The following is a 24,651-nucleotide window of genomic DNA, read 5'->3' on the forward strand; positions in this document are numbered from 1 at the left end:
ATCTAGTAGCATCTATAAAAACACTCTCATGAAAAAAATCTGTTTCAAAACTAAAAAGATGGTGAGGATAAAATGTTCTTATAAAGACTCTGGGCATGTCTTAACAAAAAGTAGTAAGCAAAATAAATGTTCAGTTCATCTAAAATTTAAATACCTTTTTATTTGCACCAAGTGGTTGCATTTCAGCCCATGTTACAATTAGAACAGAACTAACTTTAAAGTTGTCTAGATGATGATATTCTTTGATGTTATTTTCAGCTCTGGTATAAATCTCTTTTATAAAAGATGCTTGTTGGGGGTTCCCACTGACAGACAACTCTTGTGCACATTTTTCATAAAGATTGTAGTACACTTCCCCTGAAATACCATAGTACCTTTGATTTGACAATTATGAGCATAAATAAATATATATATTAGAACATTACTATAATAAAAACCATACTTGGAAATTTGTTAAATATGAACTCTTTCCTATGGCTTTTAATGTTCAAAAATGGATTTGTGGCAAGTTATCTATTTAATTATAAGAAATAGTCTTTAAATCTTAAGAGATTAAATAAAGTGCAGTGTTTATGATAGCTACCTTTCAGTGGGTTTATGTTTGTCATAAAAGGTGCCAGTAGATTTAATTTTTTATTATTAACCTTGACTTGAATATCGTTCCCAACAAAAGATGTTGCACTATTACCAAACCCAATCGCTCCATTGGATAGAACCTGTAAGAAGTTAAAATATGAAGATTCATCATTACTTTAAGAAAATTGGAACCAATCAAGTCTAGGAACTTTAAATTATCACAAAGATCTAGCTGTTTGATTATTTACAAATAAGTTAAGATTAAAGTGAGCTTAGCTGTTTCAGAATAGCTCCAGCCTTTGTCCTATTAATTTAAAGTTCTGTATATCACTAGGTCATATTTTTTCCATAACCTTACCAGTATATTTTTAATTTCTACCTCTGTTTTTCTTAATTTTCAGAAAGAATTAGACTTAAGATCTAATCCAGAAGATTAAAATGAAGGATTTTATTGACAGCCAGGAGTAGCTCTTCTTTCCTAAAGTAGTCATCTAACTAGATGTAAATATATCACATCAATAAGCAGTGTTGACCTCAGCCTCATTGTTGTATTGTTGGGGGGTGGGGGGAAATTGGATGGTAACTAGTTAGTGAATCATTCATCAATATCTTCAACTGTTTACCACTATAATTCTAGCTAATTACTCGTAGTTCTAGCTTTCTAATTTTCAAATATGCCTCATTATACTTACATAAGCTGAAGTTTGAAGATTGTATCCATATGGTGCCCCTGAGTTAAAGTATATAGAGCTGCTTACAAACAAACTATTGTAAGAAGTGTAGCTGTTATTTAGCAGCAAGTCTGTAGTATTTTGTCCAAATGGGTAATAAGGAACTGTATAGAGAGAAACAAATAAAAAATCCAAAACCTCTACTTTTGAGTGTGAAAGATTTTAGCAAAAATCAAATATTAAAAACAAACCATAGCCTCAGAAGTTACAGTGAACTTAAAGAAAAAGAAAATTATTTTGTCATAAGTGTAGCATTGTATAAACTAAGTCATTTACATTAGGGGAAATTTAAAATATATCATTGGTTTTCTTTCCTAATTTAGGCAACTCATGAAAAAAAAATTATCTTTGCTTTCAAGTTTAAATTGATTTCATTTTTTCTTTATAGGCCCTATTTTAGTGATTGAAACAATAATGTTAATCTGAATATTCATTAGTAATTTAATGTATTTTTTGTATTTTGGACTTGTTATTTGTATTTTTTATTTATTTATTTATTTATTTTTTGGCTTTTTGTGCAATTCCAAACAGAAGATGCATATTCTAGTATTGGTCTGAATAGGGTTAAATAGTTTTTTTGCTATTATGTTCTGGTTTGACTAATACAAATTTCTAACATCTTACTATATTTCTTCATTATTTCATGAAAATGGGGATTCAATAATAATGTTTGTTCCACAACTATATATAAAAAAAGCTATGAAGTTTTTATATGGGTTTTTTTTTTAAATCACTTTTAATAGTTGATTTTTTGAATGAAAATAAATATAGATATTATTCAATTCGATTACCAACAATGCAACTATAATTCACCTTATTAAATTTTGGCACATAGTATCATTTTGCTTATATTGAAATTCTGTCCAGAGTCTATACCCAGCCCACTGCCATTCCCCGTCATTCTGCAGAAGGTTTGGACTAAGAAGTAGATTATCTTCAACTCTGAAGGAATATCCGAAACATGTAAAACATTAAATATTTCCTGAATCAGATTTTTCTCCTTTTTAAAAGAGAGAAGTACTATAACCTTTGTTCAGTTCCTGAGTACTCTCTCCATTTAAGAGTTTAAAACTCCCTCCCTTGTATATCTAATTATAATTTATGCTCCAATATTTTCTTCATGGTTTAATTAAGCAGAGTGAATTTGTCTCTTATTCTATTTTAAGATTTCTTAGTTGGTTTTCAAAGTTAATGCTTCCTGTTGTAGTGTTATCAGAGCAAAAATATGTTCTTTTAAGATCAATTACAAAATCTTATTCAAAGTAGGTCAATCTCCTCCAAATGTTTTTAATTTATATATTGCATATGTTGTCTTGATTTAGGCAACTGAATGGTTGTGTGATATGTTATCTTTTTTGATGTCTCTCAGAAATGAAGATTATTACATCTTCCCAAACCTCTCACAGATATTCGTCTCAATGGTCTTGAGTTTAAAACCTGACATCCCTCAGCCCTCAACCTTCCTGTGAGAGGTTTGGGCAAGGATGTAATAATATTCATTTCTGAAGGACATCAAAAACATATCAAAGAAACGCTACTTGTTTATGTAGCACTAATCTGTCCTTGTTAGACTTATATTAGCTTTAGTTTTACTAAAAGATTATATTAATATTGTGTAGAATATTTGTCACTATATTTATAATGACTAACCACACACACACAAACCAAAATACATTTTTAAATTGAAATTTCTATTTTAGAAAATAGACAAAACAAATTAACATACCTACACAAGTCTGTTGTGTAACTGTGTCTAAAACCAAACCTTCAGGACAAACACATTTTTCATTACCAGGACTGACAATGTAGCAGACATGGGAGCACTTTTTATGAATACAATTATGATTTTCTGAAGAAAAAAAAGTATTAAAAAAGTCATTATTTGTAACTATTTGAGAAAGTAATTATTTACAAAAGTGCACATATAGCTATAGTGAACATCCATTTTTCTTTTACAAAACATTTATATACATTAAAATTATGTGTGCCATGTTTAAAAAAAAAGACTAATAGTAAATTTTCATATAATTTTTATTTCATCAAAACTGCAACATATGCTATGTACCTAAGTTGTTCAATATGTTTTTATTCAGATCTAATGGGTTTATCTCAAGAAACGTTATGTTTTGGGGAATATTATCTAAGCATTGTTATGTATTCTCATTGTAAAATCCAGATTTAGCAAGTGCAAAAGAGACATTGCCTATATTCCCTATAACAAAGGAAGTTATAGAACATATGACAAGACTATTCATGAATTCTTTCTAGTAAAGCTAAAAATATCTCACAAAATTCCAGATCACTAAATAGATATTTATTTATTTCCTCTTCATTCTTTCCATTTGAAAATTGATCAGCCCTTTAAAAAGAAAGAGAAAAAAGATCAGGCAGTCAGTTGTAATGAGCATTTTAAATCAAACGATTGTCATGTGGATATTAGAAATAACTGTATAATACAGTTGAGTCTCGTTAATTGAGCCCCCACTTAATCAGACCAACCTTTAAGGACCAATAGAAATTCTATAATACACTTGAATCCAGTTTATTGAACTAACAGGTTATTAGGACCAAAATGATTGTGTCCTCCAAGTGAGCTGTTTTGAGTTTTAAAACTAAGTTTTCTAGTGTCTGTGTTGCTGTAATTATTGATGAATTAGTATTATTCTTTTGTGGGAACAAAGTATCAGTTAGTTCCAGTCATTCTAAAAGTGAAATCTAAACAACACAAGCATAACACATACCATCGCATAATCCATTTGTTGTATTAAGTATATAACCCAGATGACACTGACATGTATAGCTTCCTCTTGTGTTGATACAATCAGAGTTTGTAGGACAGACTTTATTGTTAGTACCTAGACACTCATTGACATCTTGAGAACAATCTCCTAAAGTCCAACCTGGCTTACAGATACACTCTCCATTGACATTGTCACAAAACTCAGTGTTTTCCTTGACACAGCGACATAAGTTGTTACAGGAGTCAGTTCCATATGTGAAGGTATGACAAGCTGGAAATAAATTTATTAACATTATTAAAGTTGAGTTTGGTAAATGCAGTATTTATTTCAACTTTTTCAATTATTCATTTTATGCTTAACTGCTAAGAGAAATACTTCTCAGTGGTCATAGAGTTCAATGGATGCAATGTTCTGCTATCCTAAATGACTTTTTCTAAAAGTTTGCCCTTCAGATTAACACAGACTTACCAAGAATTTCCCCAACTATCCCGTCCACAATAAGGTAATAGTATTTGATGTAATAAATGTCTAAGTAAAAAAACAGAGAATAATTACTTTTAAAGAATACCATGTAATCAATAAATTTATTGGAAGCTTACGATGTGATATATATGATCCATTAAATTTTCCATAATTATATTTCCAGTCAGATTTGAAGATGATGTACAGTTTATTCCCAGTAGTTCTTATCACTTTAGGTACACCTGATCCACAGTAACGGCCAATCAGTGTTGCACTGGCACTATCACCATTATATAATTCCATATAATCATTTAGGCAGTTGTAGTCATCTATATAATTGGTTTCAAACCTAAAGCATAAAAAAATGTAATTTCTTTTCAATATCTTTCATGTAATGGAATGATTAGACAAAGTACAGAGATAACTGCTTTTACAACTACTAAAATGTCATCCACATATTTACTACATCTTTGAACTACTAATTATTAAGTGTTACCTACTGGACAGTAATAATATTATCCTCCTTGGCTCTAATAGTCCAAGAACAGAATGCATTGTTCATATAGTTGCTTGGATAGAGAGGGCTTGTAATTAGACCAGTACTATTAGTAAGTACATAGGTACAGTCTATAAAGAGAGAGTGAGAAATCTTTTGAAAAAAAAAACATTAAGATATTTCAAATTATTTAAAATTGTCAATTTAAAATCATAATAATATTTTTTTTTTATTTTTATAAAAAAAGAAATAATCAAGATAATAGCTTACTAATAGGAATGCAGGAAGTATTTGCTGACTCAGTATAGCCATTGTTTTGACTACATCTGCATCTATAGCCCCTATCACTTGTGTCTGTACAATTAGCATACTTCTGGCATTGATTAATTGAGTATTTTGTGCACACATCATATTCAATTGAGCAATTGAATCCTTTCCATAAACTTAAACATGTACATTCACCAGTTCTAGGATCACATGCTAAACTATGGTTTTGAACACATCCACATGTTCTGTTGCAGTCAGGTCCATAGGTGTAATTCGTACAGGCTGAAAAGAGAACAAAGAGAAAGTGAATATTGATTTGGGCCCATTTTAATACTTCAGGATTGTGAAGATTAGAAAGCCATAATAATATGAGAGTTCAAATAAAAAAATAAAAAACAACTAATATAAATAGCTAATTGGCATGTAAAAAAAAGTAAAGTATAAAAAATAGTTGTTTTTAAAGTTTATCTAAGGGGAAAGACTTAATAATGTAAAAGTTTTTTTGTTTTTTTTTTATTTCAAACAAAATAATTAATTATCAATAATTAATTGACTAAGTAATTATTTTTAAAAATTAATTTATGTTTTGATAAGTACAATAAATAATGGTTTAAAATTTCAACGAGAATCAGTGTGGGATAAATAATTTTAACAATTATCTAAGGGTACATAACACCAAATATTTAGCCATATCTCTGAATACTAAAGAATTAATTTCCTTTGACTGCAAAATACATAATTACTAGTAATTAATTGACTTATTGGTTAATTATTTTATTGATTCATGTATCTTCTTCGCCCATGAATAATTGTGCGAAGTTTCCAAGAATGGGTGTGGGAGAAATAACATGTTCAAACTTTTTACCTGACAGAGTTGATATATGCTTTGTAAAAAAAGAACATAAAAGAGAGTATGAATGATAAGATAAGTACTTTTGCCTTTTTTTAAAACAAAGTTCTATCTTTTAATACATCTTTAAATTGTTACCCAGGCATTGATTTCCTTCCAAGTACATGCCAAAAGGGCAATAACATTGTTCAAAGTTTTCTCCATTTTGAAGTAATTTTACACAAACATGTGAACACTTCTTTGTTATACAGTTGACACCGCTACTGGCTAAAGTACACATAAACAATAAAAGAATTTAAAATATATGAATTAGAATATTTTTACTGCAAAATAGTCCTTATACTTTATATAAATGCTTAATATGAAGCAAATTTTTTATATTAATAAAATAATTTTAAAAAATGTATTTACATACCAGCACATTTCCCTGCAGTCAAAGTTAAACCTTCTTTACAAGTACATTGAAAACTTCCAGCAGTGTTTGTACAGGTTGAATAGTCAGGACATGATAGAGGATTCTCAATACATTCATCAATGTCCACAGAACAGTCAGAAGATGTCCAACCAGGTTTACAGACACACTGGCCAGTGGTACTGTTACAGTACTGAGTCTTACTTTGTATACAAGTACAGGACTGGGTACAGTTTGGACCATAAGTAAAAGGCTGGCATTCTGATAAAGAAAAATTAAAGAAATAAAATTTTGACCAGTGTGATGGTGAAGACGCACTACAAATAGCGATGTTCTTGTGAATGCTGGTAATGACTGTATTGAGGGACTGCTTATAGTTCGACAGCTACACTGAGTAGAGCACATATTCTGTTCCCATACAGGCGATGACCATATACCTATGGCAAACTTTTTTTTTGGTGAGCTGAAAGGTGGTGCAGTGTAACAGAGGTTCCCCATGGAAACACTTTAAAGACCAGCTTAGGCACAAAGTTCCTTTAATTGAGAGTGCCTGATAGCAGGGTGCTTTCCAGCGAGACAGCTGGAAATTTCTTACAATGGCTGCAGGATACATATTTGAGACCAAAAGATAACAAACCACTGCCAAGGACAGACAAAGACGCGAAAAAAGAAACAAGCTTATAAATATATAGATGTTTATATATAAATTATTATTTACCATGTGACCAATAGGAAGCACTGAAACCATTGCTGCTGTACCCATACCATCCATCCCACAAACCAGTGTACTGTATAATAAACATTTCATTGTTTGTTGATCTTATAATACCATCTGGTACTGCGTTGTCTGGCTGTCCATAAAAATATGCCAGCAAATTTGAGCTTTTGTTTATACCATCATAGATTTCTATATACGCTGAATGGTCCCCGGTAAACTCGTAAGTTGTCCACAACTGAAGAGACTGAAATCTGTGTTATAAAGAAGATTGAGGAAATGTTGAGAGTGTACATATACTTATAATAATATTTAGTATATTTAAAAAATATACTCACAGATTATTACATAAACAAGGTTACAAAGACAGTTTGTGTGGAAACATAAACTCAAAATCGGTCCCCAAAGTGGTCCACCTATAGTCTTCACCTGGATTCGAACACAGGACTTCCGGTTCCATGTGCTCTACCCCTTAGCCACAGCATCTCCATATATTCATTTAGCATAACTTATATTTTTAGCGTGACTTATATTTTTAAAATAATAATTATTAACCATAGACGTATATATACTATAGACCAGTGATGCCCAAAATACGGCCCGCGGGCCAGATCCGGCCGGCGATGTGGTTTTATCTGGCCCGCCAAAATGTCTGCACAAAGTGTAGAATAGGTTGAAAAATTTTTCTTTACCCACGTTAGGGTCCTAACTTTTTCTCTGATGAATTGGTTCCATGCCATTTAAAATGTGTAGGTTTATGAAATGAGAGAGCCGAAAAAACTACAAGTTGACTCTGAATTTAGAATCATACCAGGAAAATTGAACGGATTTTTAATATTTTTTGTTTGGAACATGATATAAATTATTTGTTTTGTAAATTGTAGCTGTATTAAAAACAATAACATATATACGGCTTTTTAAAACAAATATGATGGCATTCTTGGTTTGAGCCGCGAATAAAAGGTTGTTAAACTAAGCCTAGAAATTGGAGGATCGATGGGAATATTTACCAAAAAGAGACAAGAAAATGAGTCGTTTGGTAAAGCTAGCTACTATGTTGCTCATATTTTAAGGGAGAAACGAAGCCAGTTAATATCCTATAAATTAATGCAAGTATTAGAAACACTGGTTTCTAATAAAATTCTTTTAAGTCAATTTCATTTCGTTTATGTACATTTTCAGTCATGTGGCCCGCGACACGAGTGTCGGAAATAAAAATGGCCCGCAGGTCGAATTAGGCTGAGCATCACTGCTATAGACTCTATCTATACTGGCCATGGAGACTTTTTAAACCTACAAAAAATGTCAAAAAGTTTTAGAAAGTTGGATCAAGGCGTTGTTTTGTAAAGTAGTTAAAAGAAGTAGTCTTTTTTTTTTTCAATCCTAACCTATGTAACATATAATTTAATTTTTAGATCTAGATCTAGATATTGAATATAAAAAATAAGAGTACTCTCGTCTCATAATTATTATTTTGCTATTTTTAGAAACATAATCTAGAAAGATATAGGTAAAAAATATATTTTAATATACATAAGATGATTTAAATCAACATGAATTATTTCGATCTAAGATATTTGAAACATTATCTCAATGGAAACAAACAGGAAATGGCTTTGTTTCATATATTTGCGTGAATATCCGAGAAATGATTTTGCATTATTTCTAAACTTTGAAAACTAAAGATCACAACATTTCTAAGATTTATTGGGGCGACTCCCCTTAGCGCTTAAAAAAGAGTCTTTGAATCGATCAGACGCGGATAAGGATTTATTTCCGGTTTCCAGTCTAGATATAATATATAAGTCTATGTTATTAACCTTATTTATACATTCAAAATTAATATGTTACATGTAATAAATAATAAAGAGAAACTAAAAAAGCTTTATTCTTCGAACTAGATTAAATAAATCGGCAACACAAAAAAAAAATTCTTGAGCAACTTTAAGCTACATTCATAGACATTTATAATGTATTTTTATGGCTATGTCTACAATTGTGTACAAATGACTCAAGACTTTCCCCTCGAAAATAAAAATTTATATTTCCATTGTCATTTGTTATACAAACTAGACATAGATCTAGACCTAGTTTTAGATCTAAATCTAGATTCAAGATCTAAGTCTAGGTCTAGAACTAGATCTAAGTCTAGATCTAGAGTTAGATCTATATAAGTCTATATCTAGATGTAGGCCTAAGTCTAAATCTAGATGTAAGTCTAGATGGCTGCCTGGTCGTGCGGTTTGTGCGCTGGACTGTCGTTCGGATTTATCGACGGTCGAGGGTTCAAACCCTACCCGCTCCCATCCCCCGTCGTCCTGCGGGAGGTTTGGACTAGGAAGTAAACTATCTTCAACTCTGAAGGAACATCCGAAACATGCAAAACATTTTACAAAACAAACATTTACATCTAGAACTAGATATAGAATCTACTATATCGAGACTCTGTGGCATTTTACGAGAGATAATCTTTTATCTTTGCAACTTCTTTGTGTGACTATAGAGGCCAATCCTTGATACACAGCTGCGATCACAGGTTAGGCATATGTAGGCCTAAATGTAATCAGCAGGTGCCGTTGCATTTTCACCCTTCTTTCTGCTTCTGTTGTGTATGGCATCTGCAATCCGAAGACTTAAAAGTAAAGTAGCAATTATATATAAGACACTGAACCATAATCTTCAAATACAAAAACAAAATTTAATAAAATACTCTGAAAGACACCAAGATAAAGGTGCATTCCTCGTCCCATATGCTAGGACAAATTTGTACAAATACTCCTTCTTCCCTAGTGCTATTAGAGCATGGAATGGGTTGCCTGAGCTAGCCAGGAAAACCAGTGACTTGGCAGAATTTAGGTCATTGGTTAATATGCATGACTAAATGCATGACGCGTAGGACCTAATCATCTTCTTTGTGAACTTAGATGCAATTTTTTTAGTACCAATGCGCGAATCTATGAATGAAGCTTGAGTTATTAATGAAGAAGTCCATGACCTTTTAGCCTTTTTAAAAAAAGCTAGCTCCCCTGAAATTTTTCATTGAAAAGTGGTGTAATTTTTTGAAAAATCTGATTGCATATGTAATTTTAAAAATTAAATGGTTAATTTTACGGAAAATAAAAAAGTAGCCGTTGCATCAGAACTTTGAATGATCTAAAATATCATGATGTCCAATTTTCATTTTCTCTTCTAGTTTCTGAGTTCTAAACGGGACGGACTGACAGACAGGCCACACAAAACTAATAGTGTTTTTTCCCCTTTCAGAGTCGCTAAAAATAATGTCTTTTAAAGCCATTTTGGCATTTAAGAAATAAGATCAGAAAATTGAAATTACAAATTCAAGTTGTTTTTATCCATCATTTATTTATAGGCAATACAAAGATCTAGTTCTAGATCAAGACTAGAACCTAGATGATAGATCAAATATTATTATATATAATTCTCCAATAGCGGCTTATGGCGTGTCATTGAGATGATCAGTTCCAAGTGCTTTCAAACTATTATTATGTTACCTCAAAGATATTACATGGCCTGCTGTTACTCTGATAATCCAAAAACAGTCGACAATCATACTGGTACTTCTGCCCCAAGACGATCTATCCTTTGCTTCAATCACTCCAGAGGGTGAGGTGTGAATTGAGCCGCATTCTATGACGGAATAAATAAAAGAGTTCGACATTTCATTTCTGACATTAACATTCACATTGTCGTTTCTGGACAGAGACCAGAAGCCGTTAAGAAAAAGTTTTATTGAGTACAATATAGACTGTGTCAAATGGGCATGGATCTAGATTGTAAAGTGCATACGTGTTAAAACTCTACTATCAGGTAATTAGGCATAGCATGGGCGTAACTAGGAGTTTTTTCGGAGGGGGGGGGGCGAAGGATTTTTTGCTGGTTGGTGCAAGTTTTCACCTATGGCTCAAAGTCGTTGCTTCAACTTTTTTACTACAAAGAATATTAAAGAAAAGAACTGATGCCCCTTCGTCCCTACCCCCCCCCCACCCCATACCAATGCGATATTAAGTTAACTGTAAATACTTGTTTCATGAAATAATAATAATAATATTTAAAAAAACTAATATGTGAGCAAACTATTTACTGTTTACGTTGGTAAGTTTATCCGTGAGGCCCGTGCATCCCAACGGTTGATCAAACAAAAATTTGTAAACGCTGTCAAAACTTTTACTATTACTGCATAGCTTCTCGTGGCGATGGACAAGCCGGCAATGAACGCTTATCTGGCAGTTCTGATATTCTTTTTTACGTTGCAGCTCTGGCATCGTTGTAGGATGTAGACAAAACAGGTTGAACTAAGCATTATTATGGCTTGAAAAGCGAGACTTTAATGAGTGTTCTGTAATAATCCCAAAATCCAATCATGTGTTTTTTTTGCTCGACTCAAATTCTCGGCAGCACCAACTCAATACCCGGTATCAAAAGTGTCTTCCAGCAGTCTCGCCTTTCCGAAGATGCCATCCCTGAAGTGTTTCTCAGCATGGTCAAGTTAGTTTTTGATTGTGTCATTAACGTGACTGCTGGTGTGCTGTTGAGCTGCCACGTATGCTAAGATTGACGGACTGCAACATCACGGAAACTAGTTAAAGAACAGATGAAGTTTTGAATACTACCCGTCACGGGGCAAGCGTCGTAGCCTTGACCGAGTATTTGTCCATGTCAAAATGTACATAATGTATTCACTAATAATGACATAAGACACAGACAATGCGTCTCTCTTAACAACAAAGAGTAAACCAATGAATTCTTCTCGAGCACAATCGCCATCAACAAATCTATCGCTAAAAACATCTATTCAGTACCAGAGATATCTGCAGTTTCATCACCGAAATAACAACAACAAAAAAAAAAAACGCAGTTACTACATGTCGACAAATCAACGTTTTGACTCAAATGGGATGGGAAGAACTTTTATTTTATATCTCTTCTATCGTAAACTGGTGGACGTGTTTAACCTGCTATTTTATTAAGCGCTAAGAATGACCGCAACTCCGCAAGACTTAAATACAAGATAACTGCACTCCTCAATCTTGTTCAAAGAAACTTTCTCATATATGAAATTGAAAGATAGCTGGTAATCATTTGTCCTCCAAGACAAAAAAAAACTTTTACCATAATCAAGGCTTTACTATATAAATAATGATAACTATAATAGTGTTCAAGAGATAATAAATCGTCACGACTAACATGCTATAGAATATTGAATTTTGCAAGCCTACAATAAAGCGCACATGGTCGGATATGAACTACAGATTAGCCTATTCTAGTTTATTACAATAATAGCTTATCTTTATTAACTTTATTTCAGTGGGAGCACTACACGTTAAGTTGTTTTATAGCAGAAGTTAATTGATTTGCAGGTGTAAAAAAGTGGCTAAAATTTGGTTAATCAGAATTCAAAGGGTTGAATGTACATGGTCAGCCAACAATTCCTGATAAGCGTAGGCTAGTCTACTACAACTGAACTTTAGTCACCAGTGGAAGCACTACTTGTTCAACTGCCTAGGCTAGTCTACTACAACTGAACTTTAGTCACCAGTGGAAGCACTACTTGTTCAGTTATTAATTACATTTTGATTGATCTGATGGTGCACCCTCTTGCACCCACCTGCGAGCGCCCATGCCAGATAGACGTTGCACTATGTATAATTGTCCCTTTGTACGAAGGAACGTTTGTAATGTATAAAATTTGGATCTAGAAATGTAAACATCAAAACTAAGTCTAAAAAAAAAAAGAAAAGAAAAGCCAAAACGAGAACAAATATCTAGATCTGGATCTTCATCTTAATCTATTTAGAGACACAGTCATGTAGCAGGGTACCCGTGGGCCCGGGTTCAGAAATGCGAAGTTGGGTCCCCTCCTATAAGCTGAGTGTGACTGAACCCAAACTGGGCTCTACTCAACTCTACTGTATCTATTGAGAGAGTGCATGTCAATGAAAACAAACTACTACGCCAGACTGTACACAAGGTATACCTGATAATAGTGAACAAATAGATGCTATCTTACTAGATTTTTCCAAGGCTTTTGACAAAGTTCACCACCATAGCTTGCTTAAAAAAATTAAAATATTTCGGCATTAGTGGTCCATTGCATCAGTGGATTAGAGATTTTCTGGTAGGGTGAGAACAAACTGTAATAATAAATGGCTCTAAATCAACATCGATAACAGTAAACTCAGGTGTACCTCAAGGAACAGTCTTAGGTCCACTACTATTTTTAATTTACATAAATGATTTACCAAATTGCATTACTTCAGGAACAAAAGTCAGATTATTTACAGACGATTGTATAATATATAGAACAATAAAAACAACACAAGACACAGATATTTTACAAAGAGAATTAGATGAATTACAGAAATGGGAATCAAATTGGAGCATGTCTTTCCACCCAGAAAAATGTCAGTTGTTAAAAGTAACAAAAAAACTATAACAAATTAATTCCACTTATCTTATTCATGGCAAACCAGTAACACAGACTAAAAACGCAAAATACCTAGGAGTTAAAAAAAATGAAAAACTGTCATGGAATCCACATATTGATGAAACTATAAAAAAATCAAAGCATAAGGGCTTATTAAAAGAAATTTCTATAAATCAAATAAGAACATAAAACTAAAATGTTATTTAACCTTGGTTAAGCCAATAATAGAATATGCATCCTCCGTTTGGGACCCCTCAACTCAAGAAAACATCAAGAAACTGGAACAGACACAAAATAGAGCAGTGAGATTCATAACAAATGAATATTCACATTTGACTACTGTAACACCCTTAGTAAAATCACTAAATTTAGAAAGCTTTCAGGACAGAAGACTCAAAAGTAAAGTAGCAATTATACATTAAACAATGAACCATAATCTTCAAATACAAAAACAAAATTTAATAAAATACTCAGAAAGACACAAAGATAAAGGCACATTCCTCGTCCCATATGCTAGGACAAATTTGTACAAATACTCCTTCTTCCCTAGTGCTATTAGAGCATGGAATGGGTTGCCTGAGCTAACCAGGAAAACCAGTGACTTGGCAGAATTTAAGTCATTGGTTAATATGCATGACTAAATGCATGACGCGCAGGACGTAATCATCTTCTTTTTTTTGAAGTAACGTCTGTATTATATAAGATAAGATAAGATAAGATCCTAACGGGGTAAAGGAGAACAATGGACCTCATTCACCAAGCGTAAACAAACATTTAGCCAGGTGATAATATTGATAAAACTGTCACGTGATAGTCAATGTATATTACGTAATTTGTATGGAAGATATAGAGAATCACGTGGCTAAATGTTTGTTTGTCGATTAGTGAATGAGTTCCAGTTACTCAAGCCGTCAAGCGTTGGATCTGTCCTGTCTTGGATTGTGTGTGTTGTCTTACACTAATTCACTTATTCTAATGCGAGTCCGAACACATCCAAGGGACACAACAAATATCTATAACATAATACAAAGTTGTGAATTCTTCAACTGATGTTTATTTACAGATGGAGATGATCCATCGTTTTAATTAGCAGTCTATTCACTATACATCTTTCTACCAGCCCGAGCCACATTCTTCTCCTATCATGTAGCCGTGTCCTGCAACGTCATGCGTCTGTCTGACTACGTTATTGCTTTTACAGCCGCTAAAGACAATGCACAATATATTTATTTACAAAACTAACATTATCTCTAAATTAAACTAGGTCACTACAGATCATTGGAAGGGCCAATGTCACTGGTCAACCATGTAACATTTCAGGACTCCGAGTGACATGCTGAATCTTCAGATTTTCTGAATGTGTATTGGTTGTTACCGGTATGGGAACGAAATGACTTCCCACAGCGCAAGAGTCCTGTTTTACACCGGCTTCATCTAGTTAGCAGACGATGGTTTTTAAAGCACCTTGGTAAAGAAATTAATGTTCAAACTACTGAGTAGAAAGTCGATTGTGATCTCAGGGTCGCTTTCCATGCACAAATGTTTGATACTTCAAATAATTGGAAGACATATTGCCTGTATATATGGGTGATTCGTGTATTACTATATTTAAATAAGATTTGATATAATCTCTCCTACGAGATTTGTATGAATAGCTATCAAGGCTATCGACAACTAGAGTAAATTACAGCTACTGTTTACTGATACAATTAATTCAAGTAATTCGATTAGTCAATAAGCATTGTAATATTAAAGAAATAAATAACACTTGAACTTTAATAGATTACATTGTTATTTTGCTCGGTCACAAGAAATAAAATTTAAGATAAAAAATACATGATTTAATTAAAATAATGTAATAATGTGATGCATTTAAACTCTTATAGCCTACACATTCCCTTACTTAACCCCGTTTGGGCCCCTAATGGTCGTGGGCCCGGGCGCAATGAACCCCTTAGCGCCATGGTTGCTACGCCACTGTAGAGACAGTGAGTAGGCCTACCATGACCATATGTGTATTATATAGATCTAGAATTAGATCTATTTCATTAATATTATTTTATATTTAGTATAGATCCACTAGCTAAAATACCGATCTGTCTATTAATTTATAAAAAAAATTCAGCTACTTGATGCTTTTAAAATATGTGTGTTGTCCATAACGTATCACACTAGGAACAGGGCCGGTCTTAGGTAATTACAAAGGGCCTAGGCGAAGTTAGTTAATTAAGTGACCCCCAAATGAAATAGAAAAATTAAAAATAAACATAGTAGAAATAGATCCAAATGTATTTAAAACATATCTGTAGTTAAACTTAAATCAACAAAGAACTGAAAATTAGAGCGAAGTATTAACTAACGTTCCATAAGCTTCTTCAAAGAATAGCATTAACGTAGAATAAAAAATGAGTTGTCTGCGCTTTGATGGCTGTAAAGTCTCTTATTGTATTCTGAATAAGCTCGAGACTGGACGATATAGGCCTATCGTTAGATAGATATCATTGCCAGACTGTTCAGGCGTGTTTGTGCCAAACATTCATTATATAAGGCCTCAACATTGACCTACTACTTAACCTGTGGACAGTTTAGAGTTAGACCAATAGCTCGTTGCCACGTCGTACAGACCTGTGCCTTTGGGTCCACCCAACTCTAATGGGTTATTGGAAAGTAAACGTAAGTTTGTCGTTAATCGTGGACCAAGAAACAGACGAGTTTACATCATCTGTCCTATAGATCGCAATATGTGTAAAGGGTAATTTTACCTTTTTTTTACTTGACCCATTTAAGATATAAATTAAAATATCCATTTTAGTCCAGAAGAATGAAAACAGAACAATGAGTCAGTCCAATTGTAAGTGTGCTGCTTTATCTCTGCACGTACCAGTAACACACTATTTATAAATAAAAATCATCAAAGTTGTAAGTATTTATCTTCCAAAAACAAAATGGACCTTTCAGTTTTATTACAAGGCAGGACTCGAGTGCGAGAGCAAAGGGAAGGTTGTCTAATGAATGGTTCTCTAAGAAAATGTCTAAAACGGTTTGTTCTTTGATGATTTTATTTACTAATAAATGGAAGATATCACGACTGAAAAATGTAGTCGTTGCATCAGAACTATAATAATTAAAATATCATGATGTTGGATTTTTAATATCCTTTTTTTAGTTTACGAGATCTAAACTGACGGACGGACAGACAGTCCACTCAAAACTAATAGCGTCTATTCCCTTTTCGGGGGCCGCTAAAAATAACTAATTAAATTAATTGGATAAAAAAATTTAGGCCTATTAAAATCGTTTTTTACTTGATTGTGTGGATTAATAACTACACGCTAAAATCAACAGATTTTGTCCTTAAAAAAAAATAGACCGATTTCGCCCCCCTCCCCTTTTTTGTAAGAAAGAATTTCAATTCAAACTCTTAAAAAGTGAGTTGTATATTTTACCTGTACAATATGTTGCATTTATTGCCTCGTATCCCATATCACAATAGCATCTATAAGACCCGTAGTAGTTGGAACAAAAGGCATGGGTTTTTTGTTGGCTACATGGCGAATTTTCTAACCAACATTCGTCAACATCATCTTGACAGTTATTCGAGGTGAAGTTTAAATAGCAGTGACACTGGCCAGTAAGTTTGTCATAAGACTCTGTGTTGGATGGCACACACTGACTTTTAAATGCACAGTCATCTCCATACGTCCAGTCGCTGCATTCTGTTGATAAATAAAAGCAATAACAAGCAAAATAGTAAAAAATTATTTTTTTCTAAAGCAAACCTATCTAGAGGGAAAGAACTCCGTCTTTAAAACTATATCAATCAATAATGTACATGCTATTTCCCTTAATTGATATTTAAGTTGAAGTATCAACTTAATTGGAGAAATAGCGGTAACAATTATTTAAGGGACTAAAATGAACAAATTTAGCCATGAATGTGAATACTGAAAGATTAGTTTTTCTTGTTGGTATCAAACAAAATAATTACCAGTAATTAAATTATTAATTGGTTGCTTTTTATCGGCCCCGAAAGGGGAATAAATACATACATATAAACATACATACAAACAAACAAACATAAATACATATATATATATATATATATATATATATATATTTCCATACGGATGTATGCAAATGCGACATGAAGCTCTTCAAAATCAGCACTAGCAGCTGGGAAAAAGTGGTACTGGATAGATTTACATGGAGAGAGAGCATAAAGGAATGGTCCTGGATTGCAGAAGTAGAAAGAAGGGTGATAAATAGGGAAAATGCAACGGCGCCTGGTGATCACATATGCCCAACCGGAGATGGCAGATGTGTATCAACACAAGAAGTGGCAAAGGGAAAAGATCGTCACTCGAGACGTAATATGCCACAGATATATATATATATATATATATATATGTATATATATATCCTAACTTTTTCGTAGATGAAGATGAGCTTATCATTTCCTATGAGCTTAAGGATGACTAGGGAGTCCAATCCTCGCTTTAAAAAGTTGCATGGTTAGATTTGATCTGCTTCTTTTCTCAGCTTTTTTTTTTTTTTTTTTAGATCTGGTTGCTTGCCTCATATCTTGAAACCCCAGCAATTTCGTCTTCACGCCATGAGGAGCGATCGAGAGCTAGCGTTTACAATTCGTAGATGTCAATCTCACACTCCTTGAATGAGCTCTTAAGGGTGTCATTAAAATGCTTGTGTTGTCCCCCCCCCCCCCGAGCCATTTCCGGCATACAGCTTAACATAAAAACGTGGTTAGAAAAGGTGATTTACAGATATATATGTTCCGCTCCTCGCAATTGGGACCTCTTTTTGCAGTGGCGTGGATACTGTTCATCTTTGCAAGCTGTTCAGATTTCAACACCTATTATGTAATCAAACCACTTCACCTGATGAATTTTTCTTAGACAGCTTATGTGGAAGTAGTTTAGCTTTTTGATGTGATTGGAATCTAAGGTCCAGGACTCTGAAGCCTAGAAGATTGAAGAGAGGACTACAGCAGGACTTTCAGATTTGTAGATATTTTCAGTCTCTCCGTGACCAACAGACCATACTTATTGAAGTCTGCGGAAGTGTCTGCCAATGGTGTTACTGACAAGTGCAAGAATGACAAGTTGTTTTGAGGATCCTCTTCATTAGATGCATTTAGGGCAAGGGTCGGCAAACTGCGGATCGCGAGCCACATGCGGCTCTTTGGTTAAGCTAGGGCTCTATTGTTTCATGCGCAAATATTATTTATTTTATCGAAAAAAAAATATTTAAAAATCGTTCTGATTCGAATAACGAGTATAAGCCACTTGTACTCGCTTTTTAGCGCCCCCCGCCCTCATGTATTGAAATGTAACAAATTTTGTAGGTGGAAGATATTCAACTTTCGTCTGTCTTATCATTTGCTATAGATTATTCTTGTGACATAAAAGACACGACACAAGTTGCCCTTTTGTCAGGTATATGTCTTCAAAAAAGAACTTCCAGGATTGCTACCGCTCTCATGACAAAGTAGAGAAAATACATCTAATGTAGTGCAAAAATACCTTGAAGAAAATATAATAAATATAAATAAAATCGTTTCAATAGCAATTGATGGAGCCAGAAGTATGACACGAAAAAATAAATAGCAACTACGATTCTTTGGAGCAAATTAAACCCCCAAAGTCTTACGTTTCGCTGCATAATACGCCATGAAGCGCTTTGTGTTCAAACATTTCCGGCCGAAATAGTTTGAGGTCATGAATTTGGTAATCAAGATTTTTAACAGCATCTTGCCAAAAGCTCTCAACCATTGTCAGTTTAAAGGATTCTTAACGAAATGGAGACTCAGTATTCCGACCTCCTTCTTGACACTAAAGTGCGATGGCTTTCCAAAGGTAAGGTGATGAAACGTTTTGCTTAGTTTATGAATGAATTAAATACATTCCAAAATGATAAAGTCTTAAACACCACGAATTAGAGAACGACAAATGGTTGCAAGCATTTTATTTTATGGTGTATATAACAGTGAAATTAAATGATCTGAATCTAAAACTGCAAGAAAATGGATACCCTGTCCATGTTTTGGTAACAGAATTCGTTTGATTTGATTTTAAAAAAATGCTTTTTGCCGAAATCATTCAGAGCTGTCCATTACTTCATTTTCAATTTGTAAAGCAAATTTGCGATAAAACTAGTGCAACTGTTGACACAAGTTACTTTGGCACAGTTATAAAGAAAAATAAAATTAATCATAAATTTACTGACATATTTGAACAATTCAAAACAAACAAAACTATTGTAGCATTTATAAAAATATTTTTCTCAACTTTAATTGTACAGAAATCTACATCGAACCATTTGGAATTGATACCGGATCTCTAGACATGCCATTGATCGATTTAAAAAGTAAAGCTTTGTGTAGTGGAGAATTTACAGAGTTGAAAATCAACTTGAAAGAATTGGAGGTCCTGAAATGTACGTAACGCAACAAAAGTGGACAGCTTTAAAAGAAATGCCGCGAGATTAGGCACTTATATTTGACGCTTGGAATAGTATTCCAGATGAAGTCAGGTGAAAAAGTTGGCATTTAGAAGACTACTGTTGTCGGATCGACATATTTGTGATACTAAATGTTATTGTTTTGTCAGGCCCCCTCTGGTTATTGGCTTAGGCCTAGTATATGGTTTAGGCCTAGATATATATATAGACGATCTAACATGAATAAAGTTAGCATTTACACAGACAAGAAAGTGTTTGTTAGTCTCTACTAGCCTACTATTACAATATACGTGCGATAAAGCATCTTATGCATAAATATAATTATATTAAAATAGATTGAAAATTATTCTTATGAATAAATAGATTCGTTTTTTTAAATCAAAAACTTTATTAATGTGAGTACTATTTATTGTTTGTAAGGAAAGTCTACTATGGTTCTTTCGAAATGTTGAAATTTTGTAAATTGTAATTTTTGGCTTTTCCGGCTCAATTAAGTTAATAGCCTACCTAGACACGTGTTATTGTTTGCTGGATCAAGTTTCATTCCTTTAGGACAGTAACACGTTTCTGTGTGAGGATTTTCTGAAGTCACTCCACAAGCATGAGAACATAGACTCTGTGTACAATTATCTGTGGATCAATTTGTAGACCTCCAGTACATGTTAATATAACACTTCTAGTACAACCTAACAGATTGATTGTAAAGACAACTTTGAAATACACCCTGATGACAGGTTTATTGTTAAGTTAATGATTTTGCTATTATAAACAAGTAGTATATGTATATATATATATATATATATATATATATATATATATATATATATATATATATATATAAAGATTTTACTAGCTTACAAAATTTCCATTAGCCAGGACACGCCAGGCAGAAGAAACATTTTGCAAGTCACAGAAGTGTTGGAGCTGACAGTGTGATATAAACGAGAGACACGCCAGGCAGAAGAAACATTTTGCAAGTCACAGAAGTGTTGGAGCTGACAGTGTGATATAAACGAGGGACACGCCAGGCAGAAGAAACATTTTGCAAGTCACAGAAGTGTTGGAGCTGACAGTGTGATATAAACGAGGGACACGCCAGGCAGAAGAAACATTTTGCAAGTCACAGAAGTGTTGGAGCTGACAGTGTGATATAAACGAGGGACACGCCAGGCAGAAGAAACATTTTGCAAGTCACAGAAGTGTTGGAGCTGACAGTGTGATATAAACGAGGGACACGCCAGGCAGAAGAAACATTTTGCAAGTCACAGAAGTGTTGGAGCTGACAGTGTGATATAAACGAGGGACACGCCAGGCAGAAGAAACATTTTGCAAGTCACAGAAGTGTTGGAGCTGACAGTGTGATATAAACGAGGGACACGCCAGGCAGAAGAAACATTTTGCAAGTCACAGAAGTGTTGGAGCTGACGGTGTGATATAAACGAGGGATACGCCAGGCAGAAGAAACATTTTGCAAGTCACAGAAGTGTTGGAGCTGACAGTGTGATATAAACGAGGGACACGCCAGGCAGAAGAAACATTTTGCAAGTCACAGAAGTGTTGGAGCTGACGGTGTGATATAAACGAGGGACACGCCAGGCAGAAGAAACATTTTGCAAGTCACAGAAGTGTTGGAGCTGACAGTGTGATATAAACGAGGGACACGCCAGGCAGAAGAAACATTTTGCAAGTCACAGAAGTGTTGGAGCTGACGGTGTGATATAAACGAGGGAGACACGCCAGGCAGAAGAAACATTTTGCAAGTCACAGAAGTGTTGGAGCTGACAGTGTGATATAAACGAGGGACACGCCAGGCAGAAGAAACATTTTGCAAGTCACAGAAGTGTTGGAGCTGACAGTGTGATATAAACGAGGGACACGCCAGGCAGAAGAAACATTTTGCAAGTCACAGAAGTGTTGGAGCTGACAGTGTGATATAAACGAGGGACACGCCAGGCAGAAGAAACATTTTGCAAGTCACAGAAGTGTTGGAGCTGACGGTGTGATATAAACGAGGGAGACACGCCAGGCAGAAGAAACATTTTGCAAGTCACAGAAGTGTTGGAGCTGACAGTGTGATATAAACGAGGGACACGCCAGGCAGAAGAAACATTTTGCAAGTCACAGAAGTGTTGGAGCTGACGGTGTGATATAAACGAGGGAGACACGCCAGGCAGAAGAAACATTTTGCAAGTCACAGAAGTGTTGGAGCTGACAGTGTGATATAAACGAGAGACACGCCAGGCAGAAGAAACATTTTGCAAGTCACAGAAGTGTTGGAGCTGACAGTGTGATATAAACGAGGGACACTCCAGGCAGAAGAAACATTTTGCAAGTCACAGAAGTGTTGGAGCTGACGGTGTGATATAAACGAGGGACACTCCAGCAAGTTGCCCTTGTGGAAACATCTGTCAGGCGAGACATGGAGTAACAACATTTCCTCCACTATCAGGCGAGACATGGAGTAACAACATTTCCTCCACTGCGTTTTCAATTCACGGTCTAGAGAACAAACTTTGCTGAGAACAAACTAGGCCCCCTTACTACTATTGGTGGTACATTATAGGAATATGGAGGAATCTTTCGTGGGCTCTGCCATTGCCTCGCCGGGTAATATGATCCCCAATGTGGCTCAAGAAGCCTTGTCCCACAGTAGTGGATGTGGCTTAAGAAGCCGTGTCCCACAGTAGTGGATGTGGCTTAAGAAGCCTTGTCCCACAGTAGTGGATGTGGCTTAAGAAGCCTTGTCCCACAGTAGTGGATGTGGCTTAAGAAGCCGTGTCCCACAGTAGTGGATGTGATTAAATGATCATTTAGAAATTCTACGTCATCCCGACAGATGGGTCGATGATAATCAAATCTTCCTTGCCCTCTGGAGAAAGTCTTTCCTTTTGTCAAGGGTCATCATTGGGTGCAAGCGTTCCTTAATGTGACATAGTTAAATAGTTGCCAGACGCTAGGACCAATACAACAGTGACATTCAGGGTAGGAGTAGGAATGGAGAAGTATCGATGGATGAAAATGAAAGAAATATAAATGTACGTTCCATCCAAGAGAAGTTTCACCTCGAGACAAAGTCAAATGGCATTCACTTATTAACGTTTCGTGTGTCTTAAGTTTAATTGTAAATCAGAGACAAGAGAACCTGAATAGTAATCATAATAATACAAATTTTAAAGAAATCTGTGACCTTGAGTACATAAGTTGGGCTTACCTTCACACTCGCCGGTGGCATTAAGAACCATTCCTTTCTTACACTGACACACGTAACTGCCAACAGTGTTGACACACCTGGCATACGGGTCTTGACATCTGTTAGGGTCCTGGCACTCATCAATATCTACTGTACATTCCTTCGATGTCCAGCCTGTTTTACAAATACACGTGCCGTCCGAATTAAGGCAGTACTGAGTGTTGGTCTGATTACAACTACAGGACGTGTCGCAACCATCTTTACCATATGTAAAGGGAAGACATTCTGGTGGGAAAATATGTGCACGAATACTGAAGGTTCTTATAAGATGGAAACAAATTCAATAATGAGTAACTTTTTAGTGTGTCCTATGTATAGAATACGGAAACATTGATCAAGTGACATTTTTAAAACTATAGTATTATTTTAAGCACTTTTTAGTAAACCTGCATCTCATAACACAGAATAAACCTAGTGTCTAAAGAAACATGTACAATGTGAACACATGTTAGGAGATGGAAAAACCACCCTACGCGTGACTGGGTCATACTTTGGACATCGCTTCCCTATACCATAATTGTACATTTGCGACCCCCCCCCTTCTTTTTTTTCAGCACAATTTCTCAAAGTAAGAAGGCCTAATAAAATGTAATTAACTTGTTGATACTGCAGTGTAATAGAGCCTAGAACGTGTAATTTTGTAAAGGGCTTGATCGTTGTAACTTGATTCTTGTTTTTTGCAGGACGTCTCAGTTCCCGCCACAAACGTCCATTGAATGATGGTGCCTTACTCGGCAGACCTTACTCGGCAGAGCTTATTTGGCAGAAATGTTACCACTCTGATTCTATAAGACTCTGAAAGCACGTTGGCGAAGAAAATTTGAAAATATTTTTAGAACATCGATCTTCTCGAGAACATTTTCAAGAAAATAAAAAAATGAAAGGGCATTACTTACTTTAATGACAGAGGCTATTAAAACAACACAACACAAACAACAATAGCCGCCCTGGTCTTTTTGGATGAAAGAAGAGAAAAAAAACCTGTCCCGATTCACCAAAATAGAATCCTTAGACGGACACCCACTCAAATCCAAAACCCACAAGACTGGGACCCAAAGTCGACTAAAAAGAACTCATTTTGTTCAGGAATCACAGAATACCACTTACGAAATATAACTATTGAATCAACGAAGCTGCATAACGCTTTTCTTCCGTAGTACTAGAGTCCCCTCCCTCCTATAAGAGACTGCATCGAAAGCGTATCAAAAAAATATCCGATCACAACCAAC

At 34.7% G+C, this 24,651-nt stretch overlaps 1 protein-coding gene across 3 annotated transcripts in view; it reads right to left on the reverse strand.

Moving 5' to 3' along the window:
- The window catches only part of LOC106058970 (uncharacterized), a 66,751-nt gene that overhangs the window by 35,461 nt on the left and 6,639 nt on the right, over positions 1 to 24,651 (reverse strand). For all 3 annotated transcript variants that reach the window (XR_008773618.1, XM_056003864.1, XM_056003863.1), the window contains exons 5-19: positions 23,384 to 23,647; positions 20,680 to 20,802; positions 17,142 to 17,411; positions 10,763 to 10,898; positions 7,254 to 7,504; positions 6,539 to 6,796; positions 6,262 to 6,390; positions 5,277 to 5,555; positions 5,011 to 5,137; positions 4,648 to 4,859; positions 4,049 to 4,318; positions 3,034 to 3,156; positions 1,269 to 1,411; positions 584 to 716; positions 155 to 357 (exon numbers count right to left, since the gene is read on the reverse strand). Coding sequence is in view for 2 of the 3 variants with exons in the window: in XM_056003864.1 (XP_055859839.1) it covers positions 155 to 357; positions 584 to 716; positions 1,269 to 1,411; positions 3,034 to 3,156; positions 4,049 to 4,318; positions 4,648 to 4,859; positions 5,011 to 5,137; positions 5,277 to 5,555; positions 6,262 to 6,390; positions 6,539 to 6,796; positions 7,254 to 7,504; positions 10,763 to 10,898; positions 17,142 to 17,411; positions 20,680 to 20,802; positions 23,384 to 23,647 (2,921 nt within the window). In the remaining variant the exon portion in view is untranslated. The remainder of the gene's footprint in view (positions 1 to 154; positions 358 to 583; positions 717 to 1,268; positions 1,412 to 3,033; positions 3,157 to 4,048; positions 4,319 to 4,647; positions 4,860 to 5,010; positions 5,138 to 5,276; positions 5,556 to 6,261; positions 6,391 to 6,538; positions 6,797 to 7,253; positions 7,505 to 10,762; positions 10,899 to 17,141; positions 17,412 to 20,679; positions 20,803 to 23,383; positions 23,648 to 24,651) is intronic.

Source organism: Biomphalaria glabrata, chromosome 11, assembly GCF_947242115.1.
Source record: "Biomphalaria glabrata chromosome 11, xgBioGlab47.1, whole genome shotgun sequence".
Taxonomy (NCBI): domain Eukaryota; kingdom Metazoa; phylum Mollusca; class Gastropoda; family Planorbidae; genus Biomphalaria; species Biomphalaria glabrata.